This window comes from Glossina fuscipes, unplaced genomic scaffold (genome assembly GCF_014805625.2).
Source record: "Glossina fuscipes isolate IAEA_lab_2018 unplaced genomic scaffold, Yale_Gfus_2 1, whole genome shotgun sequence".
Taxonomy (NCBI): domain Eukaryota; kingdom Metazoa; phylum Arthropoda; class Insecta; order Diptera; family Glossinidae; genus Glossina; species Glossina fuscipes.
In genome coordinates this window covers 22016296-22037188 of record NW_023998415.1, presented here as the reverse complement: position 1 = coordinate 22037188, position 20893 = coordinate 22016296, and the positions used below count along the sequence as shown (strand labels likewise).

Here is a 20893-nt window from a genome sequence, read left to right as displayed (position 1 = left end):
GCGATGCCATTCGGTAAAATCACGAAACAAACTTTGTACGCACTTAAGCAATATCATCATTGATGGCTCTGCGTTTTTGCAGTAAAAGAAAAGGAAAGTTGAACGTCGGCAACTCTTTTTTTTTTATTTTTTTCTAATAATTGAATTGTATTCATAAATCTCCCAATGTTTACCATTTAATAACCTTTATATGACGATAGCAGCTCTGCTAATTGATTGAATTTGTGGGAACGTGGAGTGACCTTGACAGTTTCTCCGTTGATAATTCTCGATAAGAACGTAATGATATTTTGTCGAAGGCATGTCTACAGCATTACCGTTCTCTGCAGTGATCACTTCAAAGAGAACTAATAATAAGTCGACGTTTTCTTCTCTGTCCTATCTAAGATATAACAAATTTTTTCGTTCATATGTTAAGTTTATTTCTCTTTTCTTAAAAAGTAAAGGCGGACGTACGGACATTGATTAATCGCAATTTATTTATCTATGTATAACAACTAAAACTACCAGTCAGCTTTCATTGTTATTATAAACTTACGATTCTTATTGAATAAATACTGAAAATACTTTGATTAATTGCTCGCTTCTTAGCAAACAAAAAAAAAGAAAATCAACAAATATTTGGGCGTACATATAAGGTTAGATTAAGATACTATCTTAAGAAACATATTTAGAATAAAACGCAACTCGGGAACGACAAGGGCAAGAACATTGCCGTAGATCGGTATATCACAGTCTTTGGCGTACACACACACACACACACACACGCAGACATACATACATACATACATACACACAAACAAGGACTAGGCTACCACTTGGCAGTAAAGTGACCAGAGGCCATATTATTCCTCCACCATTAGTATGCATTGAAACGATCCATTCTTGATGTGTAAGATGTTTTGTATGTTAATTGCAAAACAAACAAGACTTTACAATAATATCATAATCTAAATTTATTCGAGTAGGCACAGATATATCCAACACTGATCAACACTGAATGATTAATGTCTACAAACGTATACAAGAAGAACGTTGTATGCGAAGCAATTGCCGAAGGGAAGAAGAAGCAGTCTTTTAAAAGAAAACAAGGAAGTTTGGTGTATTTGAATAGACGTTTTCTAAAATATCTTGAAAATAATTGATTCACGGAATTCAAATAAAAAATACTTTCTTTTTAAAATGATTATGGTGGATTAAAAGGGAAATACGACATGCCTAGTACATACATATTATATATGTATATATACATATTACATATATATATATATATATTATATATATATATATATATATATATATATATATATATTGCTTCTTTTATAGTGATTGCAAAAAGTGTACAATTTCCGGATTCGAATTAGCAACTGTGCTAAATTTTTCAGGGTAATTATCGCGGATTTCCTTCAGAAGTCCAATAGCGTTGTCACGCGTCTCTTGATCGACAAATTCCTTTTTATATAATACATGTATTGCAATCGCGAGTATTTGCTCCAATGAGCCGAGAATGGTGTCACGTTGTTGAATGTAGAGCAGTTTAAAGCATTTGAAAACTGAGTTGTTCTCATCGAAATCTTCGCGCAAAGGTAAATTCTGCAAAAACACAGGCAGCACTTGATTAAGTGGTACTAGACTGCAATTCGTTATAATAAGACGGGCAATCGCCCCGCATATATTATCTAATGCCGCTGGTTCAGTTTCCTTTGAAACAGCTTCCGACAGGGCCATTAAAATGTGGTGATAAGCTCTGAAAAGAAAAAAAATCGTAGTTTCCCGTCTTAGTCTCCGATTTAGTATTATAACTAAAAAAAAAAAAAAAAACTTTCATACTCGAATGATTTTGCCTCAGCATACAGTACCAGTTCACCCAAACCAAACACGGCATTTTGACGGGCCTGGTAAAAGTCATCGCCAAGTCCGTCAATCATAAGAGGACAAAAGGTATCAAAATACGAGCCGGCATAATTTTGTAGTGCAGCGAAACACTCAGCCAATGCTCCATACGCAAAAGCTCTTTGCGATTCGAATTCTTGCTTCCTCTTGGCTTTTTGCTACGAAAGTATAAAAATAATTCAATTAAATGCATAATTAAAATAACGGTTGGGAGTGTAATACCAGTTTTGCAACGATTATGGGGTAGACGCGACCGAAATACATAGCAAATTGCTCGGGCGGCATTGCAAGACCAAAAAGAGGTAACAAATTTCCAGCGCTTTCTACAATGGCTTCCTCATATTCGCTTTCTTCAGTTTCTTCATCACCGCTACCAGTTGATTCATCGAACTGGCAAGCGACCTTACCAAGTAGCACATCATTAATGCACGTGAATATTATCTCACGCATCTCTTCAGTTGGTAAAGCATTATGCTTCAATTTCTTTAAGAGATTAGAGAAACTTTCTAAAGCTGACAATACAACATTTACTTCCTCATCTTCACGAACGATATGCCCGAGCTTCGGTATCAATATTTTAAGAGCATTATTAACGCCCTGAACATCCTTTTGCCTATAGAGAGCAATTATAAAACTTGTGAGAGCATCAATAGACACTTTCCGTATATCTTCTTGAGGATGATCAATCATTTTGTAGACATTCTGATATGATTGTTCCAGATACGGTATAAAAGCTGGTCCAGTATGTTCAGCAAACTCCTTTAACGCCAATATAGCTTCTTCCTTTTCATCGAGAAATGAGTTTTCCACACTATATCCCGCAATGTGATCTAATAATGCGTCGTCTTCTCCATCCGAATGCTCAATGTCAATTTCGCGATCATCACTCTCATCATTATCTTGGGCATGCACATGAACGATATCTTCCTTATATTCGGGTATTACCTCTTCTGTTGACAAAATAGATTGAAATAAGCGTTCCATGAATTTTGGATAAACTGAAGCCATTTCCTCGTTGACTACTTCAGCCAACGATGCAATCAAATTGTATAGAGCACGGCGCAAATCGGGGTCGTCTTTCGCCTCCTCCAGCAAATTTAATGCGAAGCTCATTGTATCCGTTGCCAGCGGCATAAAGTTTTGTTTACCAATTGTACGAGCTATTGCCGCCAGTGTAGTAATAGCTTGAGAACGTAATGACAAAATGTCTTCGTTCTCGGTTTTCACCAAATAAGTTTGCAGTAATGCAATTAGTTGCTGAAAGTAAGGCATCATATTCTCTTTGGTGGCATTAGCCGCGGCAGAAATAGCGCTAAGTGCTAGCTCTCGAACGCGTGCCGAATTGTTGGGATTCATGGCTTCAAATAGACTTAACGAAAAATAAACAATAATTAGAACCTTTGAGAGATCTATATTCGGATTATTCCGAATTTTCAATACCCATCTAAAACGTCGAAATTACAAATTATTTGCGCTCGCACAGACGGACGAAGAGTGTACAAATTTACATTTAGTAATGTACTTTCAATTATCTAGTTTAGCTGATGGGTATTATTATGAATTTCAATGCAATTTACCGTTCCATTAATAATGGTAAATGTGGGATTAAGGCATCTTCCAAATTTTCGCAGAATGTTTCTAAAGCATAGAACATGCGATCAATGTGCTTTGGCTCAGTACCGCCACTCTGTAATGAAAAGACATGATGGTATAGATATTTACAAACACAATCTCATATATGTCTCATATATGTCTCATGCTAGTTTAGAAAATGAACCCGTTATATAAACATAAATGTATGCTTCACCACTACCCGCTGGGTGTAAATATTTTTTCACCTTTCGGGCCATTTGTTGATACCAGACCAGCGAAAATCTTCCCTGCGCACTATCTCTTTCCCATCTTTGGACGAACCAAGACGCTGCGTAGCAAGCAAATGGAAATCGAAGGACATCACGCGTAGTGTGGCAATTCTGAGTTGAATGCTTCCAATGCTTCCGCTAACCAGCTCTGCCGTATGCGATGGATCATTTTCCTGCGAAAAAGGGACCACGGGTTGCCTCTTTTTGCAGTCCTAGCAAACGCACAGCACAGCCTTCTTTCCCTCCTTAATGCAATCGATATGGATGTTTCACCTGGCCTTACCTATAATCTTTTTCGCTTAAAATTCTCAACATAAATCTGATTTTCATCTCCAGTAAATATGTGATTCAAAAACGATTTTTTTTTGTATCTTTCGAGCAAAAATAAAAGTCCTGTCTGTGATTGTTCTTTATTTGGAACAAATTTCGACATATCGAATACAGGGAAAAAAAAAGAGTACTGTGCAATAACTTTCCATTGGCTTGCGTTTGATACTTGGTGATCGCCCAATAGCAAGTCATATATATCGAATTTTTATTCTACACACTATATTGGTACGTCATCTGTTTTTTAAATCCTCGTTTCAGATTTGCAAACGCACTATGAAAGCTTATTAGGTAAAGTATCTAATTAAAGGAAAAGAAAAGGAAAGAAAGCATATCAATGGTCTGTGCTGCTTTATATCCTTCCCTTTTCTCCCCCGAGTATGATTTATTGAAATTTTGATGCACTTACTCTTAACTCGTTGCACAATTGTTGAAGAAACTCGAAGAGAATGGGTAGAATTTGTGGCGCGTAGTTAGTAATATCCGGTTGCAGATGTTCCGAAAATTGACCCAGTGCAAAGAAGGCTGCATTTCGAACTATGGGTATGGGATCTGTAATCCCTACCTTCACAATATTTAGCATTGTCTCCAGATATTTATTGCAAATTGCTTCGGAGCAACCTTCTGCAATCACCGCCATGCTAAGATAAGCGGCGCGACGTGGCAGTGGATCTTGGCCCTGTAAAGCGGGCTCTAATAAGTGCAACAATGGTGGAATGAGCTTCTCGGGTGGTACGTTCAAAGCCATCAAATCCATAGTTTGCGTGGCGGTGCTCATTGGATTTGAATTATCTTCTCCTAAGAAATATTCCTCATCGTCTATATGCCAATGAACGAAATTAATAATATATATTATTGATTATTTATAAGAAGTACAGAATAAATAAGACATACCGTCGCCACTTTCCGGCTCGGTAGCCATTAGACTAAAGACAACTTGAATTATCGGTTCAATTAGTTTCTGTTTGATAATAATTTTCTTTTTTAATCGAACCAGCCAACCAATATAAGCGACACATTTTACTCGAACTGCACTATCTAGTTGAGAGTTTTTAGCCGCTTCCAGGCAAAAGTCCAATAGTATCTTAATATTGTTCGTCAGTAATTTCGGGGTATGATCGGCCATACCGTCTAAAATTTCAAAGGCAGTGACGAACTGATAAGAATCTGGTAGAACAGCAAATGCGCGTAAAGATTTAACTATTAATGGAATAGCTTTTTGATAAGTTTGTTCAGCAGCGTTGTGGCCCAAAATAAATGGTATTAAAAACGTCATTCCAGAGAGAATGTTTAATATAACTGGAGACGCCATGTTACCGTTAGCTTCAGTAGCCGTAAGAGCGGCCATGAACATTTCACAAACAGACTCCATGTAAGGCACGAATTGATCGGGGGCAACATCGGCTAGTGCAGCAAACACGGATGAACCTAATTCACTTTGTTTGGGATCGGCTGAGCTACAATGACTGTAGACAAATTTAAGTACCTCATTCATCCACGAATCATTTTTGTCAGCTTCATGACGAACCAATACGCCGACACATTGCGCAATTGCATTTCTAACAGGCTTCTCTTCTTCAGTAACCAAGGCATTCATCAATGTCTGCTTCATACTTTATAAGAAATACTTTGTTAATAATAGGTCTCAAATGAAATTATTGGCCATTGTTGGCATAAATAAATAGCAAACGTACATTTGTTGCTGCTCAGAAGCCACCATCTGCCAATTACGCAATTTCCCTAAACTCTTTTTTAGCAATGTCGCTGCATATTGGCGCACTTGTGGTTCTTTGTGTGTTGCAATGAGGTCACATAGCACGGATAAAGCTTCTGGGTTCTTCAAAGCTACTAAGAGATCGGCAGAGGCCTGAAAACGGTCAGTTACTTGCATTATAAGTTGTTATCTATATATATATATAATATATATATATATATATATACATAATATAATAAATGAATAAATATTTATAGCAATTGTTCACTTTTGTTTTCTTCAATAAATGATATAATTACAAATTTAAAATGAATAAATAAAATGGTATTCACAAATATACAAACACTATCAATATAAACATTATTGTACAAATAAGACATAGCAGCGGAGTCAAATTCTTCAAAAACGCTTTTATTTACATTAAAATTCGGACGCAATGACAGACACACCATACATGTACTTTCGCAGGTAATGAAAACATTTCGACTATTTATAGAACAGGTTCGGCTGAAGACTTTTATGTTTAATATCGAGTAACATATTAACTTTGGAATCTTGTTTGTAAACGAAGATGAAACACTTTACTGCCGTGAGTAGTGTGTACTCATTAATATGAACAGGAATAGAAGGTATACGCCAGCGTCACATTCTCAACCAATAAACCAATCAACCAAGACTGGGACAGAAAGCTTTTCCAAATATTTATAATAATGTTAAGAGATTTAAATAATTCGAAATGGAATGGAATCTAGCTAAAGGTTAAGAGGAGCAAATTTTTAGAAAATAATATCATCCCACCAAAAAAAAGGTAAGTCTACAAAAGTTCTTTTCGAAGTCTTCATAAGAAAACTGAAATTAATTTAGTTATCTGCTCCTTTCTTGAAATTGCCGATTTTGTGAACAATTTCGCACATCCAACTGTCCCCTTTTTTTATTTAGTTTCAAATTCGTTTACATTAATTAACCCGAAATTTATAAATCCGTTTTTAAGCTCCGGCTAAAAAAAAAATTTCAAAGCGAGAGTTTAATAAACAAAGTACACTCTAAAGGAAGCGTATTTAATTGGAACTTAAAATATTTACTATAAACTTTTCCTCTCAAGGATAAGCTAAATTCTTAAGGACTTTAAATATTTTAGTTTTTAATTTGTTTTTGCCGCATTCACTAGTATTATGTCGGGATTTACCACCAAAAAGTCATTAGCGGCATTCCCCGCCACACCCAGCATGTGATTGAACCGAACATGTTTTATAATATTTCGCGTTATACATTGTGTACGCAAATCCTTTTTCGTCTTCCCATGTTGAATTGTTTATATATATATATATATATATTAATAATTCTAAATCAAAGAATTGACGTACACAATATATAAGAGAGCTCGCCCTAAAGCACAGCAGGGAAGCGCCAGCATAAATGAATGAAGCATTTGCAAGCATTAATACCTGTCATAAGAATAATGAGAAATTTACACGTGTTTTTTCTTTTTTTGACTTTTAAAATAATTATGAAGGAAATACTTTGCTTTTCTTTTAATTTAATCTAATCAAAATTAAATTTTTTTTGTGTGTTTCGTTTTATAATTACCTGTTTAATGAGATTATTATCGGCACACAATAGGTTTTTTATAATTTGTTCAAGTTCCATTTTTGCACCAATCGGGCGAATTATTAATATCGTAAAACTTTATAGAATATAATAAAAAAAATAAATAAATAAAAACAGTTTTCTCAAACAGTTAATTTTTATAAAGCCGCGTTAAATAACTTCCAAAAAGTCCTTTTAATATGTCTAAATATTCTTTTCCCTTTTTTTCGTTTCTTTTCTTGTTCTCGCCTCTAAATGCGTCTTCCGGTCTGGTCGATTGCAAATAAACGAATATGATTAGTTTTGATGTCAGCGATGTCAGCGAAGAATATTTATTATCGATATCATTTTTACACGACACTATATATCGACTTGTTCCTTTTGTTTGTTGGGTGTATCGCGTATGGACATTCTGTTATATATTTATTAATTAAATTTTGATCAAATTTGGGTTTTCTCATACTGCTTTAGAATAAAAAATACTTTAATACTGATATATTAATTCAATTTTTATTTATTCCTTAACTTACATAGTTGCCATTTTCATCATTTTGCTTTTGCGTAAACAAGTTATACAATTATTTAAAGCAATATGCCGATTACTCTACATCCATTCTAAACATTTGTATCAAAGAATTTGTACATTGATATTTTGGCGCATTTTGATTTAAAGTAAGCGCATTTATATCGCCATCTTTATTATAGGTTAAACAAAAAAAAAGTAATTTTTTTAAGAAAACGATTTTGACAGCATCCACAGCATATAGTTCAGCAATTAGCAATCATTACAAATCTTTACACATACTATCTATGTGCCTAGCATTCGTTCTCTTTGTTAAATCTATAAAACAATGCAACAGGTCAATTGTCAAAATGTTATAAAATCTCAACCACCGAAGTATCTTCTGAGTATATTCAATACGGATGAATTAATAAAGAGACCATGTACGAATTTTAGATAAGTAACTTTTAGAAATTCAATTATTTTTTTTTTAGTTTTTAGCGATATCAAGGATAACAAGGGCGTGAAGAATGCTAACGCTGATGGTTTTCATGTAAGTCAATCCATTTGTTGCGTAGTTAAACAATCCAAATAAAAAAAGAGTTTAATGCGAACGAATATTATGCAGATAAAAGATAAAAAAATTGTAGAAGTCGTAAGAAACTCGGAAAGGGAAAATAATTCATTTCAAAATGTTATGACCACTTTAAACAGTAGTTCACGTAAGTAACATATCGTAATAGAAGTTATTAACTATTGACTTTCACTTCCTTGGCCAGTAGCATCGCACGATAGCACACAATACATACCTCTACATAATCCTTACCTTTTAAATGTAGCAGATCGTATCAGCAATGAAACAGTTAATTTGGAAAGTAATACTTCACTGGACGAAGGTAACGTTCTTATTTATTCTACAGAACTAATTGAGAAAAGCAAAAAAAATCAAGAACCTGAGAGATCATTATTAATATCATATTTTCTAGATATTCAAGATCCGAATGAAACCTTAAATGATGTGGATACTGCCATGGTAAATAGACCGCACACCGCACAGAATTCTTCATATATCGCAGATAAATCAAGTGCTGTAAATCTGTTTGCCAATGTTAACGGGATTAGTTCATTCCATGAATCGGAAAACGATGGTTATAATCCGGTTGACTTTTCATCGCAAGAATTTGTTCCCGGAGAATTGATGTTATCGAATCTGAAATTAGATGAAATTTCTTGTGCTAATGGATTCGTCGCAATTCGAAGAAAATTGCAAACCTTAGATACTACAGAAAAACTTGATGATGACAATATATCAACTAATTTCAATCCCGGAATAACTTTGAAGTAAGTACTTCGTCTTTCAATATGAAACTGAAGACCGAAAATTGCTTGATTTTGATGAATTTTTTTTTCAACACCTCAGTTCAGCAACGGCGTTGGGACAGAATCATTCAATAGGAAACTACTTTGGTACGCGTTCTAATATGCCGCATATTATTAAAAATGAACAAAACTTTCTTACTACTAATCCTACTAATTTGAATCGCTTCAAAACTGGTTACGTGTCAAAAGATCGTAGGATCAATTCTCTGCAAAATAAAGATCACGAACGCAATGGTAAAAAAGTGGCAGTACACGAGCGAAACGGCCTAGAAAATAAACATTCAAATGATAAATTGGAAATACGTAAGACTTTTACATATACAAACCCATTATAAATGCCTACTATTGTTTCTTTCATTATATATTGTAGCGAATCGGAAAATGAAAAGTTCGAAAAGATTGGCAAACACCGCGAAAACGCATTCGCTCTTGCTTTCGAGGTGCGCAAACTCACACGAAATTCCTAAAGAAGAATTGCCTGACAAACGCAAGTTGATTTTGAAAAATAAAGAAAATCTGGGAAGTCTGGTTCCGAATATAGTTACGAAAAAGCAGTTAAGTTTGAACGACACTCAAGCACGTGCCCCTCTTAAATCTTGCGGACGGAATTTAAATTCAGTAATAGAACGTAGCAAATGCAATTCTAAGGTTTCTGAACGTAAAGAGACTACTTTGTCGCAAAATAGTGAACCAGAGAAATTTGTCATAGCATCCTTAGAAGGTCATTTCTTAAAAAGTGGAATCAACAACATTAACGCTTTGAAATTTGATGTTTCTGGCCGCACCGATAGCAAAAAGAATGGAACGGATCAGTTTTCATCTAATCACGTCCGCTCCAAACGATCGGAAAACGCTAATCAATGTGTCAACAACTTGACGACAAGGGAAAAATCTCCCGAGCGATGTAAACTATCGCCGCCAACAACTTCACGTCATTGCCGCTTGACGTCTTCACTCAACACAACTGCGAGCTGTCCGCCGCCAAATTTCAACATAAACACTAACTCTTGCTTGCTCACCGATAACTTGGCGCAAACAATTTGTAAATGTACTTTAGCACCGTCAAATAGTAAAAGAGATCGAGAGTGCCCCACAGCACATAGCCATTCACACTGCTCAATTTCGAATGAATTGATTCATCGTGATTTTAAAAAATTACTTTTACAGGTCACAAGAACGAAATTGTCTTGGAAGAGCACCAAGTTACGTACAAATTCCCGTAAGAAGATGAAAGTGAAAAATGCTTCGAATAGTCGTTTAGTTTTACGTACAGAGGTTAGCGGGCCTGGATTTCAAATTTTCAATAAACAGGACAGCTGGTTCGTGTTAGACTCGCAGGAATGTCGCTTACTAGTCGTAAATTTTTGCCCAACAATTTGCGGTGTGGCAGTTGGAAAAGTTTCATTTTACGATCGAACTCGCAGTAACGTAATCAGTCAGTCGTCTCTTCTGGATATTCCTCTTTATGGTTATGGAGGTCATGTTTCTGTAAGTTTAGACAATATTGTAAACAGTCCCGTCGGATGCCCTTTTATACCCATGGGACGATTAAGCGAACTTGATCATCCACTAGAGCGAACTATAAGCATACGTAATAAAGGACCGTTAGAAGCGTTTGTAGTGTTCAGCGTGAATCCAGTTGGTTTTCATATAACACGTCTCGACAAGGAATTCAAAATAGAGCCAAAACAATCGCTTATTGCCGCAAACAGTTCAATTGACGTCCGAATCTTATTCCATCCTAAACGTGAACAAGTAAGAAAAATTAGCAGAAAAAAGGATAAGGTAGTAACTTTAGCCAACGTACGTGTAAGTTATGGAGATGAAGCAAGTCGCCAACGAGTTCGTAGGTTAATTCAATTAATGTCGCAAGACGAGCGTTCGGAAATGTTTTCTCAAGCTTTGGAAACGCTATGGACTTTTTTTCCTGGAGAAGTGGATAAAACTGAATTAGACGTGCTGAGGGACAATCCAAATTCTGCAATAGAACTGATAAGTGAAATACTGCGAGTGGATGAAATATTACTTACCTTAAATAATGATTTAATCAGTGAAACTTTGTCATCTTCAACGTTTTTTACGGAGTTCGAAGATACAAATGTGTTTCACACAGTTTATGCAGTTAATACGCCTGATTGATATTCTGCGAAAACGACTACGAAGATGCGAAAAGGGTAAATAGAGAAATGAGGTAAATTACCGATCAATCTAAAGACCATCGAATTGAATCTTGTTCCGACAATGTCTGGTACATTAAGCGAAAAATCACTTCTAATAATATTCGCTAGCAGCAGCATATTTATAGTCATATAGTCAGGTTTCTCTCTAATATCTATTTTAATAAATTTTAATATCAAATATTACTAACATATCTGATTTTGAAGATCGACTCCTACATGTCTCCTACACATCACGTCTCGTACCTAGTTTGCATTTATTATTAATTTCGTGTTATTGCGAATTTGCGTTGTTTTACTTTAATATATAGATTCACGTTGACCAATTTGCCAGTAGTACCTTGTGGTCTGCGTATTTAAATTTTTAATTTTTTGCAGTCTTATTTTTTGATTTTGTTGAGAATATATAATTTTATTAATTTAAAAATTGTCTAACAATTCACAAGTGATCTTATAAGAATAATAAGTACCGAATAATATATGATAAGATTAATATGTTAATGTTTTTGATAATAAAATATAGCTAGTTGTTCACTGCATTTTTATTAAACTTTGTTTATCTATTTTTTCCGCATCTGTGCCTTTATATAGATCCCAATACAAAATTAACGAGTGAGTTCCACTAACGTGTGCTTTCATCAAATGGTCCCCAACTAAAAACTTTAAACGTTTTCGTTAAAACTAAGTGTATCCTCTATGTAAGCAAAAAGTACTGTCGCTTCCAAAACTGACGGAGAAAGTAATAAATTTAGTTTTTAAATCACGTTTGCTTTGATTTTTTTTCGATTACTTGCTTTTTTCCTGACAAGATTTGTTCAATTGAATTTCTGATTTCGAAGAAGACGGCTCACCGTGTGATTGCGAATTTTCTGATTCTTTTAATTAAAGTGAATAAAAGTTGTCCTATAAACGAAGAGAAAAAAAGAAACTACATAATATTGGAAGGAATAATACAAACGGTAGCCAATTGAAGTAAGTGGAATAAAAATTAATAATTTCCTTTGGTTCAACTTAGATTTTTATATCTAATACATAGTTTTTTATTCAATTATATATAAAAAGGGCAGCGCGATAAATTGTCAGTTTCCTGTTATCATGAGCAAGGCGAGTTATATGGAAATCTGAAATTGCTTATTTCCAGCTCTATACTTGTACTTCATTTAAAATTTTTTTTCTGCACGGAAAATTAGTGATACTTTTTTCTTAATTAAAAAAACGAAAATTAAACGACCTAGTTCCATAGGTTTCTAAAAAATTCTATAGTTTCAGCCCCTTTGAAAAAAGGCTCCCCTTTTAGCCGTGAAATTCACTTTGATATTAATTATATTTGTTGAAAATAAATAAAAGTATTGAATGGATCTTCCAATGGTGCACATGTAAGCTAGATTTTTGCATTTGGAGGTAAAATTGCGAAGATTTTATACAAATGAACGTGAATTATAGGGTGCTAGTGTTTTAATAAATCGTAAAAAGCGCTTTAGAGTTCTTTAGATTGAAAAGATAGATAATGGCTATATCTTATGCGTGGTAATAGAACGGGGAAGACATTGCACCATTGCATCGTTGCTGTTAACAATGGAAGTTTTCAAAAAAAAAAATCTTCTTTGACATTTTTTAAATGAAGAAAAAATTGACATTTAATATGTCAAGCATAATTTTTTTTTGAAACGAAGAATAAAGAGACCTGATTATTTTTATTATTTTATCAGAGAAGAAAAATAATGTTTAGAAAGGAAATATACCGTTCTTTCAAAAGGAATAAACAGCCTACGTTTAGGTTAAGTAAACTTTATTTGGTTTCGTTTTTTAAACAATTTGTGAAACTTACTAAACTAAAAATTGTCGAATGTAATTAATTTAATTTCATTTTTTATTTCATTTACATGAATTAACTTGAATAAAATTGAAAATCTCCATTTTTTTCACAGTTTTAATATTTCAAGCCATAATTTTTTTCTGCACAATTAAATATTTCTTATTTACATTTTAAATTTTTCAATCAGGAATTAGTTTCTAAATTTGACAGACCCGATGACATGTATATGCTTTCTTCTCGTTCTATACAAAAATATGTCTTTACATTTAATCTGGCAATGCTACATCGTATGCCTTTATATTATTAGAAAACTGTACAAAATTATATTTGGACATTACGACAAGCCATGCGAAATATACAAGAAATATGCGGAGGAACGATAAATTTATTTTATTTTTGCTATGAAGCGTACCATATTTAATATTACAAAAAAAAAAAAAAAAATTAGTTGTCATTACAGCAAAATGATGAAAAAAGGGGAGTAAGACACTTTTATTTCCTTCTGGCAATGCTGCAAGTTATCGTCAGTCGAAAAAGTCAGTCACCAGGAATTACTTTTGCATTTCTAGATTTACATTTAATGATTTCTTTAATAGAAAAGCAGAATTGTGTCGAATTAAAGGGGTGAGTTAATCATCAATTATTAATGATAAAAAAAAAGAAAATAACGCTTGCCAGCACACGATGAATACAATAAAAAGGGACAACAGAGAAGATTTTGTAAATCAATTTATGTGTGCGGTCGTGGTCGTAGTGGCCGGAAGAAATAGAAACGACGTTGCTGCCTTCTTGCTGAGCGCTGTGCATTTTTTTAGGCAATTAATAGAAATTAGAGAAATCGTCAAAACTACAAAAAAAATAATTATGCAAATGTATTTGCAAGAACTTTGCATATTTTTTTTCGGTTAAAAGCTGTGAAAAAAAGCAACAAGTCCGATTGTTCGGCATATTTGACGTTTGCACTTATTTAATATATCACATCGTGTGAGAGTATATATACTCTCTTGGATATTTTTTTCTTGAATTCTCCGCATAAGTGAAAGGAAGAGCAAGGCAGTCGAAAGTTGTTCTATGAAATATATACAAATGTCATTTCAAGCAAAGTAGATGTGTGTGAGTTCTTTTGCCTTAATATTTAAGTGAAAAAAGAAAATTTTTTTTTCAATTAGGAAAAACGCAAAATATAGCTAGATTTTGGGCTAGTAAACAAAACGCAAAAGCATGCTGTGGATCTAGGAGGAATATATAATTTTCTAATAAAATCTAATAGAATGTACGTGTTTTAACCTAAACTCACCAGTGTTCAAAAGAATGGCGTACAACAGAATTTTTGTGTATGTGGCCCAAAAAAAACGTGAAAGACTGCAGTGATTTTTTCTATGATGTCAATTTGTGATATTTTTGAATTCTGTGCCACATCAACTCCTTTATTAAAAAAAATTATCAAATATATTTTTTAGAGAATTATTTTTTTCTTCAAATTGCAGTGTTGTATAAAAGTAATCAAAAGGAATAAACTGCGATAAAGTGAAACTAATATAAGTGAAAAAATAGCAAAAAGGAACTACTTAAACGTCACGCAATAATTTTAGTTTCTGTATTAAAAGTGCGGCTGCAACCATCACGTCGACGACGTAAACGTAAGAAATGTTTTGGGATAAGAACTATACGCCCTCGCAGAATATAGAAGCTCTGCTAAAAAAGGAGGTAAGTGCATGGATGTATTGCTATTAGTATGTTCGTCTCTCGTTTTTTTTAGATTGCATTTAATTTTTTTTTTGTTTTCCTTTCCAGAATGTCACAGTTGAGGAGTTTTTAGATGAAGACGATATTATCCAGGAATGTAAATCACAAAAGAAAGCTTTGCTTAACTAGTAAGTTGAAATTGAATTGAAATTGAATATCCTTACTGTGCATTTCTTTGCTGATGAATGTGTATTTTTAGTTTTATGCGACCGGATGTTATACGACGTCTCGTTGAACTAACATTAACTGAACCTCCGGAAGAATTGCCTGTAGCTCAACGTTTTCGCCATGCTAATGTTGCCTGTGAACTGCTAACACTGTAAGTAATGTTTATTTAATTTCACTTTTTTTTTTTTTTTAATTTTTATCTTTTGTTATTTATAGTGGTTTGCCGTCCTTAGATGAAAAATTACTCGCCGATGCAGACACATTGAAATTGTTGTATTCATATCTAGAAAATCAACCACCGTTAAATCCCTTGCTAGCCTCGTTTTTTAGCAAGACATTTAGAACGCTCTTCACCAAAAAGTCTGATCAAGATTGGTTTTTGTATCAACAAATGTGCCTCAAACTCTTGGAATACCTTAAATTGCAGAATAATTTTTTGGATTTGATATGTAAGCATTTCACAACACCTGTTATCCCAGATCTCATTATGCAAATGATGCGCAACGTCGAAGGCGGCCAACTAAAACGAAGTCTCTACGATGTAAGTTAATATCGTTCATGGCCCTTTGACTTGCATATGATGTGAGCTTCGTTTCTAACTTTCCAGTGGCTGAACGCGGAGGGCTTGATCGAGAAGCTAATCCGCATTTTGGCTGAATCTGAAGAGTGTGAGAAGCATGCAAATGTATCGGAATTTCTCTGTGATCTTATACAACAAGGGCGTACTATGCGTCAAACTGAACAAGACAATGATTCATTTGAGCCTGCCTTTGATGGTTCAAACCCAATTTTAAAGAATATCGAAAGTGCACCGACTTTAGAAGCCTTGTTTAATGTGATTTTGCAACCAAATGCTCAAGAGAGCGCAATTGTGTCAGGAATAACGGTTGTACTTAAAATTATAAAACCCATAGTTATCGTGTAAGCTTCCTATTTTCAGTTCATTTCAATTTGTGATACATGCTATACCGACCACGAAAAAGACTAGAGATATATTATATTTGTATCCGATCAGCGCGGTACTTCGACTCGATTGTTGTACAAGTTCACATTTATCTGTCCGCTAAATGCATTGTTTAAGTCTTAAAATAAATTTAAAATATGTTGCGGAATTTCGCGTGTCAGCTTAAAAAATCTGCTGTATAATGTCACAAAAAGCAAAAAATAATATTTTATTTTTTATATTCGTCTAAAATTTTTATCGGCAAAAATAATGACAACGAATATTGACTTAATCTGAAGTAGAGTTAAAAAATAATCGGCCAGACGATATGCTCACAGTTGACAGAAGGGTTTACAATTGTTATATATCTGCTGGATGTGGTAGGCGACGAGAATTCGCCCTAAAACGAATACAGTCTTTTTTTTTATTTTTGTTTTTATTAAAAAAATATATTACATTTTAAAGGGATGAACGCAATTCAGATCGTTTGAAATTTTTACAAGACCGTGAAAGGAAAATTCACGAAGATTTATTAAAAACTGTGATCTGTGTCATAGAACCGCATCTAAAACACTTTAACGAGTTACTCAGAAACCCGCCAAAAGTAAGTTGCAACATATATAACTTGCTTCTGTTTTTTGATAAATGCTAGTGCTTTCATTCTCATTTCCAGAAACCCGATATTGTTATATCGGCAGCTACATTATCGCCACCGTTTGGTACGACTCGTCTGCAGATATGTCGTCTTTTTACAGTATTATTGCAGACCAATAATGAAGACATATCCAAAGCGTGAGTTTTCAAACTTTTTATTTTATTCAATTAGATGAAGCTTTTTCATATCGGTTGGGTTTTTTTTCTCGGTTACTTTTTTTCAGTATCTGTGAGACAGATTTCTTTGAAACGTTGCTGTATTTATTCAAACAGTACTGTTGGAATAATTTTTTGCACAGTGAAGTGGAGAAGTGTCTTCAAATCGTATTTTATAATTCCTCAACGAACTATAATAACAACAACATTTCCAATAATATTTCTACTCAAATTATCGACAGTTCGCAAAATAGGCGCTGCAATCTGGGTGACAATGTCTTCGACAACAACAGGGATAATATATTCAATATTAAAGAACAGCAGCAATGCAGTCCCGTCGTGGTTTATCCCGAAATAGATGACGATCGCCGTATGGGAGACGGTCTAAATGTGGACGAAGATCGAAAGCAAGAGCAGCAAAGGCAAGAAGAGCGAGAAGCGGAGCTAATCAAAGAAGATATAAATAGTGAAATGGCAGTGCAGCCAGTGGATGAAATAAAAAATGAAGAGCAATCGTCGGAAGGAGCGAAATTAGAATTTGTTGAGGTGTTAATGGAAAGCAATGTAAATGTTAATGTTGAGCAACTTAATGCGAATATAGTTGAGATGTCTACCGAAAATGTTGGTGATAATAATGAACAAGATTTAACCAAAGTGTCCGTCAATATGGGACCGTCCAACTTACAAACTCATGTAACAACTACACCATATAAGTATGCATTTTTTTCTTTTTCTTATATCTACTTTCGCTTCTCTTAGGTTATTGTTAATTGCAAAATTATATCAAAATTAATGGATTGTTGGCAACATAATCGCGATGTTGAGTAAGTTCTTGTCTTTAAATTGTTTTCGAGTCGGAATCAAAAACTATTTATTTATTTATTACCATAGGTCAGTGGAAAAAGGTTGTCGTCTAGGTTATATGGGCCATTTAATACAAATCTTTAGGCATGTTATCAATTGTATATCGGAATGTGAAAATATTGGTGCCTTAATCGAAGCGAACTTTCAAAGCGACGCTGAGCGTGAATTGTGGCATTCAATTATGAACAACGACACCGGTGACTTGACCAAAGCATTAAAAACGCAGAGTCAACTGCTAGCCAATTGCAATGCTCACGAAGCATGCGATTATAATATTACATTAGACTTTTTAGCTGATACGGATTTGTCAGACGCATTGTAAGTATCTTTGTCCTAAATTAATTTTCCTTCTCGAATTCACTGCTTCATTAAATTTGTTAACTCCTCAATGAACGGTAGCAGTAGCCTCTGCGCTTATACGGATAACTCGGACGCGGTAAGTAATTTAAATTAATTGCCTGACGATTATTAAGTTTTGATTATGCATTGTTACAAATTCACTGCAAAATTGAAAGAAATGTCCAAAAAGACTGACAAAAAAAATCTGAAGTAAAAGAAAAGATGCTTGCCGCTTCTCTCCTGCTTTGCCTGTGATTTTATGAGTAGAACCAGTTTCATTGCTCTAAGAAACTTTCTACTTTTTCCATAAAAATACAATTAAAAATTATTCCTTGAAGCGTGAATTTTAAATGAAAGCAAAAGGTAGAGACCACTTTCGTTTTGGGGATATAATCGCCGATGTTATAAATCATCACTGAAGTAAAATTTACTGAAGGCGGCGACGCGGCGACGTGGCGTCGTACGTTTAGTTAAGAGCCCTGAATTATAATACATTGAACGAGACAAGACACTCTATAAAGCAAATGTGTTTTGTTTAGCATCATCTATCTTGCGCTGCTTACACAATTTTTGGCAGTTATTCGCAGTTATTCTTAGTGTCACGGCCTATTTTCTCAATTTAAAAATTTATTAACCCGCCGCATGTTACAAAGCCATTTGAATTACAATTACAACCTTTTTGAGTGACCTGCATTTGTTCTGATGTGAAGGAAGGATAGTTTTTTTTCCTGCAATGCATTAAATTACGTAATATAACTATTAATGGGAGTTATTTAGCCCTCTATACAATGCTGCAGGTCAGTTGAAATGACCACAATCAACACCTACAAGAAAGCGCGATTCTTTTTTTCTATTCTTTCAAGATTTTCGAAGCAAGGCTCCTATAATAAAGCTTGCCGTTTTAAAGGACGTTACAACAAATGCAAATTTTTGAAAAAATATTCACGACAAATAATCGAATCGGTTTGTATTAGTAAATTTTATAAATATTTAATCCCAATCACATTTGTCCCAATGTGAAGGAAAGTTTTTGCATTTTCTCGCAACTTCTGCGATTTTCATGTGCAAATCGAAACGGATACGATCGATATACGAAGTTAAAAATAGGGAATAATTTGCACAAGTTGTGACGGGGTTTCGGGTGTTGTTGCAAGGGAGGCGGGAAGGGGGTTTAACCTCGTATAATGGCACTTTTGTGGGGTTGGGGAACTGAAGGTAATAGAAAGTGCGTGCAATAATTGTGAATTTCATTAGAACAGTTAGAACAGCTAGTAGTATAGTGATGGCAGTCATAATGATGAATACATATGATGGGCAGGAGCTCATCAACAACACTCTCAATTTATTACAGTTTGACGATGATGATGAAGATGAGAATGCAACTGGCGGCGAGGTTCTCTCCATTTACGGTAGATCTTCAGCATTGTTATCCCCCTTCACTGCCACCAGCAATCCATGGGAAATGAATGATGATTTCAATATGCTTAAAAGTAGTAGCGCCGTAACAGCTGGAAATTCAGCACACTGGGCTGCGGACATTGGTCCAGACAATTTTGCCGATTTCGATGCTCATTTTAGTTCCTTTAGTAATGATTTAGGTGAAAGCTTCGGAGTATCGACCGCCAGCAATGCGGGCAACGAGTGCGTTTTTTCCAATGAGACCGGTAGCAATGCCAATAAAACTGGCTCCGAAAATTCGGAAGGATATGACAACAATGCTAATGTGGAAAAACCTGGCTGGCCGGCGAATTTTTTAAGATTGCAAATAAAAAACGAAGCACAATTTATTGCAAATAATTTAATAGATGACTATGAAGACGACGAAGGTATGTGGACAAGACCGTTGGGTATGCCACTAATGGCAACTGACGAACACTTGCGTAAAGCTGCTAGTCAGCTACAACAGCTTAATACGCAAACCGCTGCTACTAATGGTCCTAGCAAAGAAAAAAGTCATGATCAAGGTGATGAAAAAGAGGAAGTCACTGAAGACGATGATAAATTGTAAGTTATTTTTCCTTATTTATTTTCGTCTGAATAGCAAAGAGTTTTTAATTTCAATTTTTGAAATGATGTTAATTATTATATTTGATTTGCGAGTGATAGTAGTAGTTATCGTTTTCATTTATTTTTTTGTTTTAATATGTAATATCGAATTTTATTTTGTATAGGAATAATTCATTGGAGGAGGACAAAAGGTTGAAGGCCAATCCAATGCAATTTTACTTCACTGAGGGGTTTGATCAAGACGATGCTAATGAGATTAATTTAGATGTTAAACCTTCCATGCACAAGTTAAATACTTTGGATATAGAAAATAAGCTATCGAATATTAATAGTTCAGTTACTGATGAGGAAACCACTACTGCTGCTGCTGATGTCAAAGACAACGTTACCACAACGTAAACTAATCGCATAGATTATGTATCCGTAAACATAACTACACATACACATACATATATATTACACAAACGCATACATACCTATCTACATACATACATTGATACGTGCACACATAGACACTTACATACAAACATGCATATATGCATACATAGGTCCATAAATACGTACATATATATACACTTATATACATACTTATACGCAATGTCACTATCGCACATGGTATTGGAATATATAAATAACTTAGCATGTCAACTTCGTCTAAAAAGAAAGCAAAAAAACAACAACAAAAAAGTAAATACACCATATATAAAATAATAGAAAAAATAATAATAATAATAATAATAATACAAAACCAAATATTT

General features: G+C 34.3%; 3 protein-coding genes across 11 annotated transcripts; 2 read left to right on the top strand and 1 right to left on the bottom strand.

The window, feature by feature from the left end:
• Positions 1-1269: 1269 nt before the first annotated feature.
• On the bottom strand, positions 1270-7671 carry LOC119631800 (importin-4-like). Its single transcript, XM_038024314.1, has 8 exons — positions 7384-7671; positions 5777-5949; positions 4977-5695; positions 4492-4901; positions 3471-3580; positions 2116-3262; positions 1831-2051; positions 1270-1747 (listed from the first exon to the last, which is right to left on the bottom strand). Exons 1-8 carry the CDS (start codon positions 7441-7443, stop codon positions 1321-1323), a joined length of 3267 nt encoding a protein of 1088 aa, XP_037880242.1. The 5' UTR covers positions 7444-7671; the 3' UTR covers positions 1270-1320.
• Positions 7672-8008: 337 nt separating this feature from the next.
• Positions 8009-11837, top strand: LOC119632294. 4 transcript variants are annotated; one of them, XM_038025131.1, is made up of 9 exons: positions 8009-8055; positions 8119-8328; positions 8380-8438; positions 8514-8607; positions 8665-8781; positions 8872-9226; positions 9306-9352; positions 9455-9568; positions 9636-11837. In XM_038025131.1, exons 2-9 carry the CDS (start codon positions 8235-8237, stop codon positions 11402-11404), a joined length of 2649 nt encoding a protein of 882 aa, XP_037881059.1. In that variant the 5' UTR covers positions 8009-8055; positions 8119-8234; the 3' UTR covers positions 11405-11837. The 4 variants fall into 4 exon arrangements, with proteins under 4 accessions (XP_037881059.1, XP_037881056.1, XP_037881058.1 ...); XM_038025128.1 differs by having other exon boundaries at positions 9306-9568; positions 9636-11835; XM_038025130.1 differs by having other exon boundaries at positions 8668-8781; positions 9306-9568; positions 9636-11834.
• A 1941-nt stretch (positions 11838-13778) lies between these two features.
• On the top strand, positions 13779-20640 carry LOC119631661. Of its 6 annotated transcripts, none has more exons than XM_038024062.1 (14): positions 13779-13882; positions 14746-14965; positions 15053-15132; positions 15204-15323; positions 15389-15713; positions 15780-16093; positions 16581-16719; positions 16789-16907; positions 16994-17618; positions 17685-17749; positions 17817-18107; positions 18192-18225; positions 19480-20132; positions 20300-20640. In XM_038024062.1, the coding sequence occupies exons 2-14, from the start codon at positions 14906-14908 to the stop codon at positions 20532-20534; spliced, it is 3060 nt and encodes a 1019-aa protein (XP_037879990.1). In that variant the 5' UTR covers positions 13779-13882; positions 14746-14905; the 3' UTR covers positions 20535-20640. The 6 variants fall into 6 exon arrangements, with proteins under 6 accessions (XP_037879990.1, XP_037879988.1, XP_037879989.1 ...); XM_038024060.1 differs by having other exon boundaries at positions 19447-20132; XM_038024061.1 differs by having other exon boundaries at positions 18189-18225.
• Positions 20641-20893: the final 253 nt, after the last annotated feature.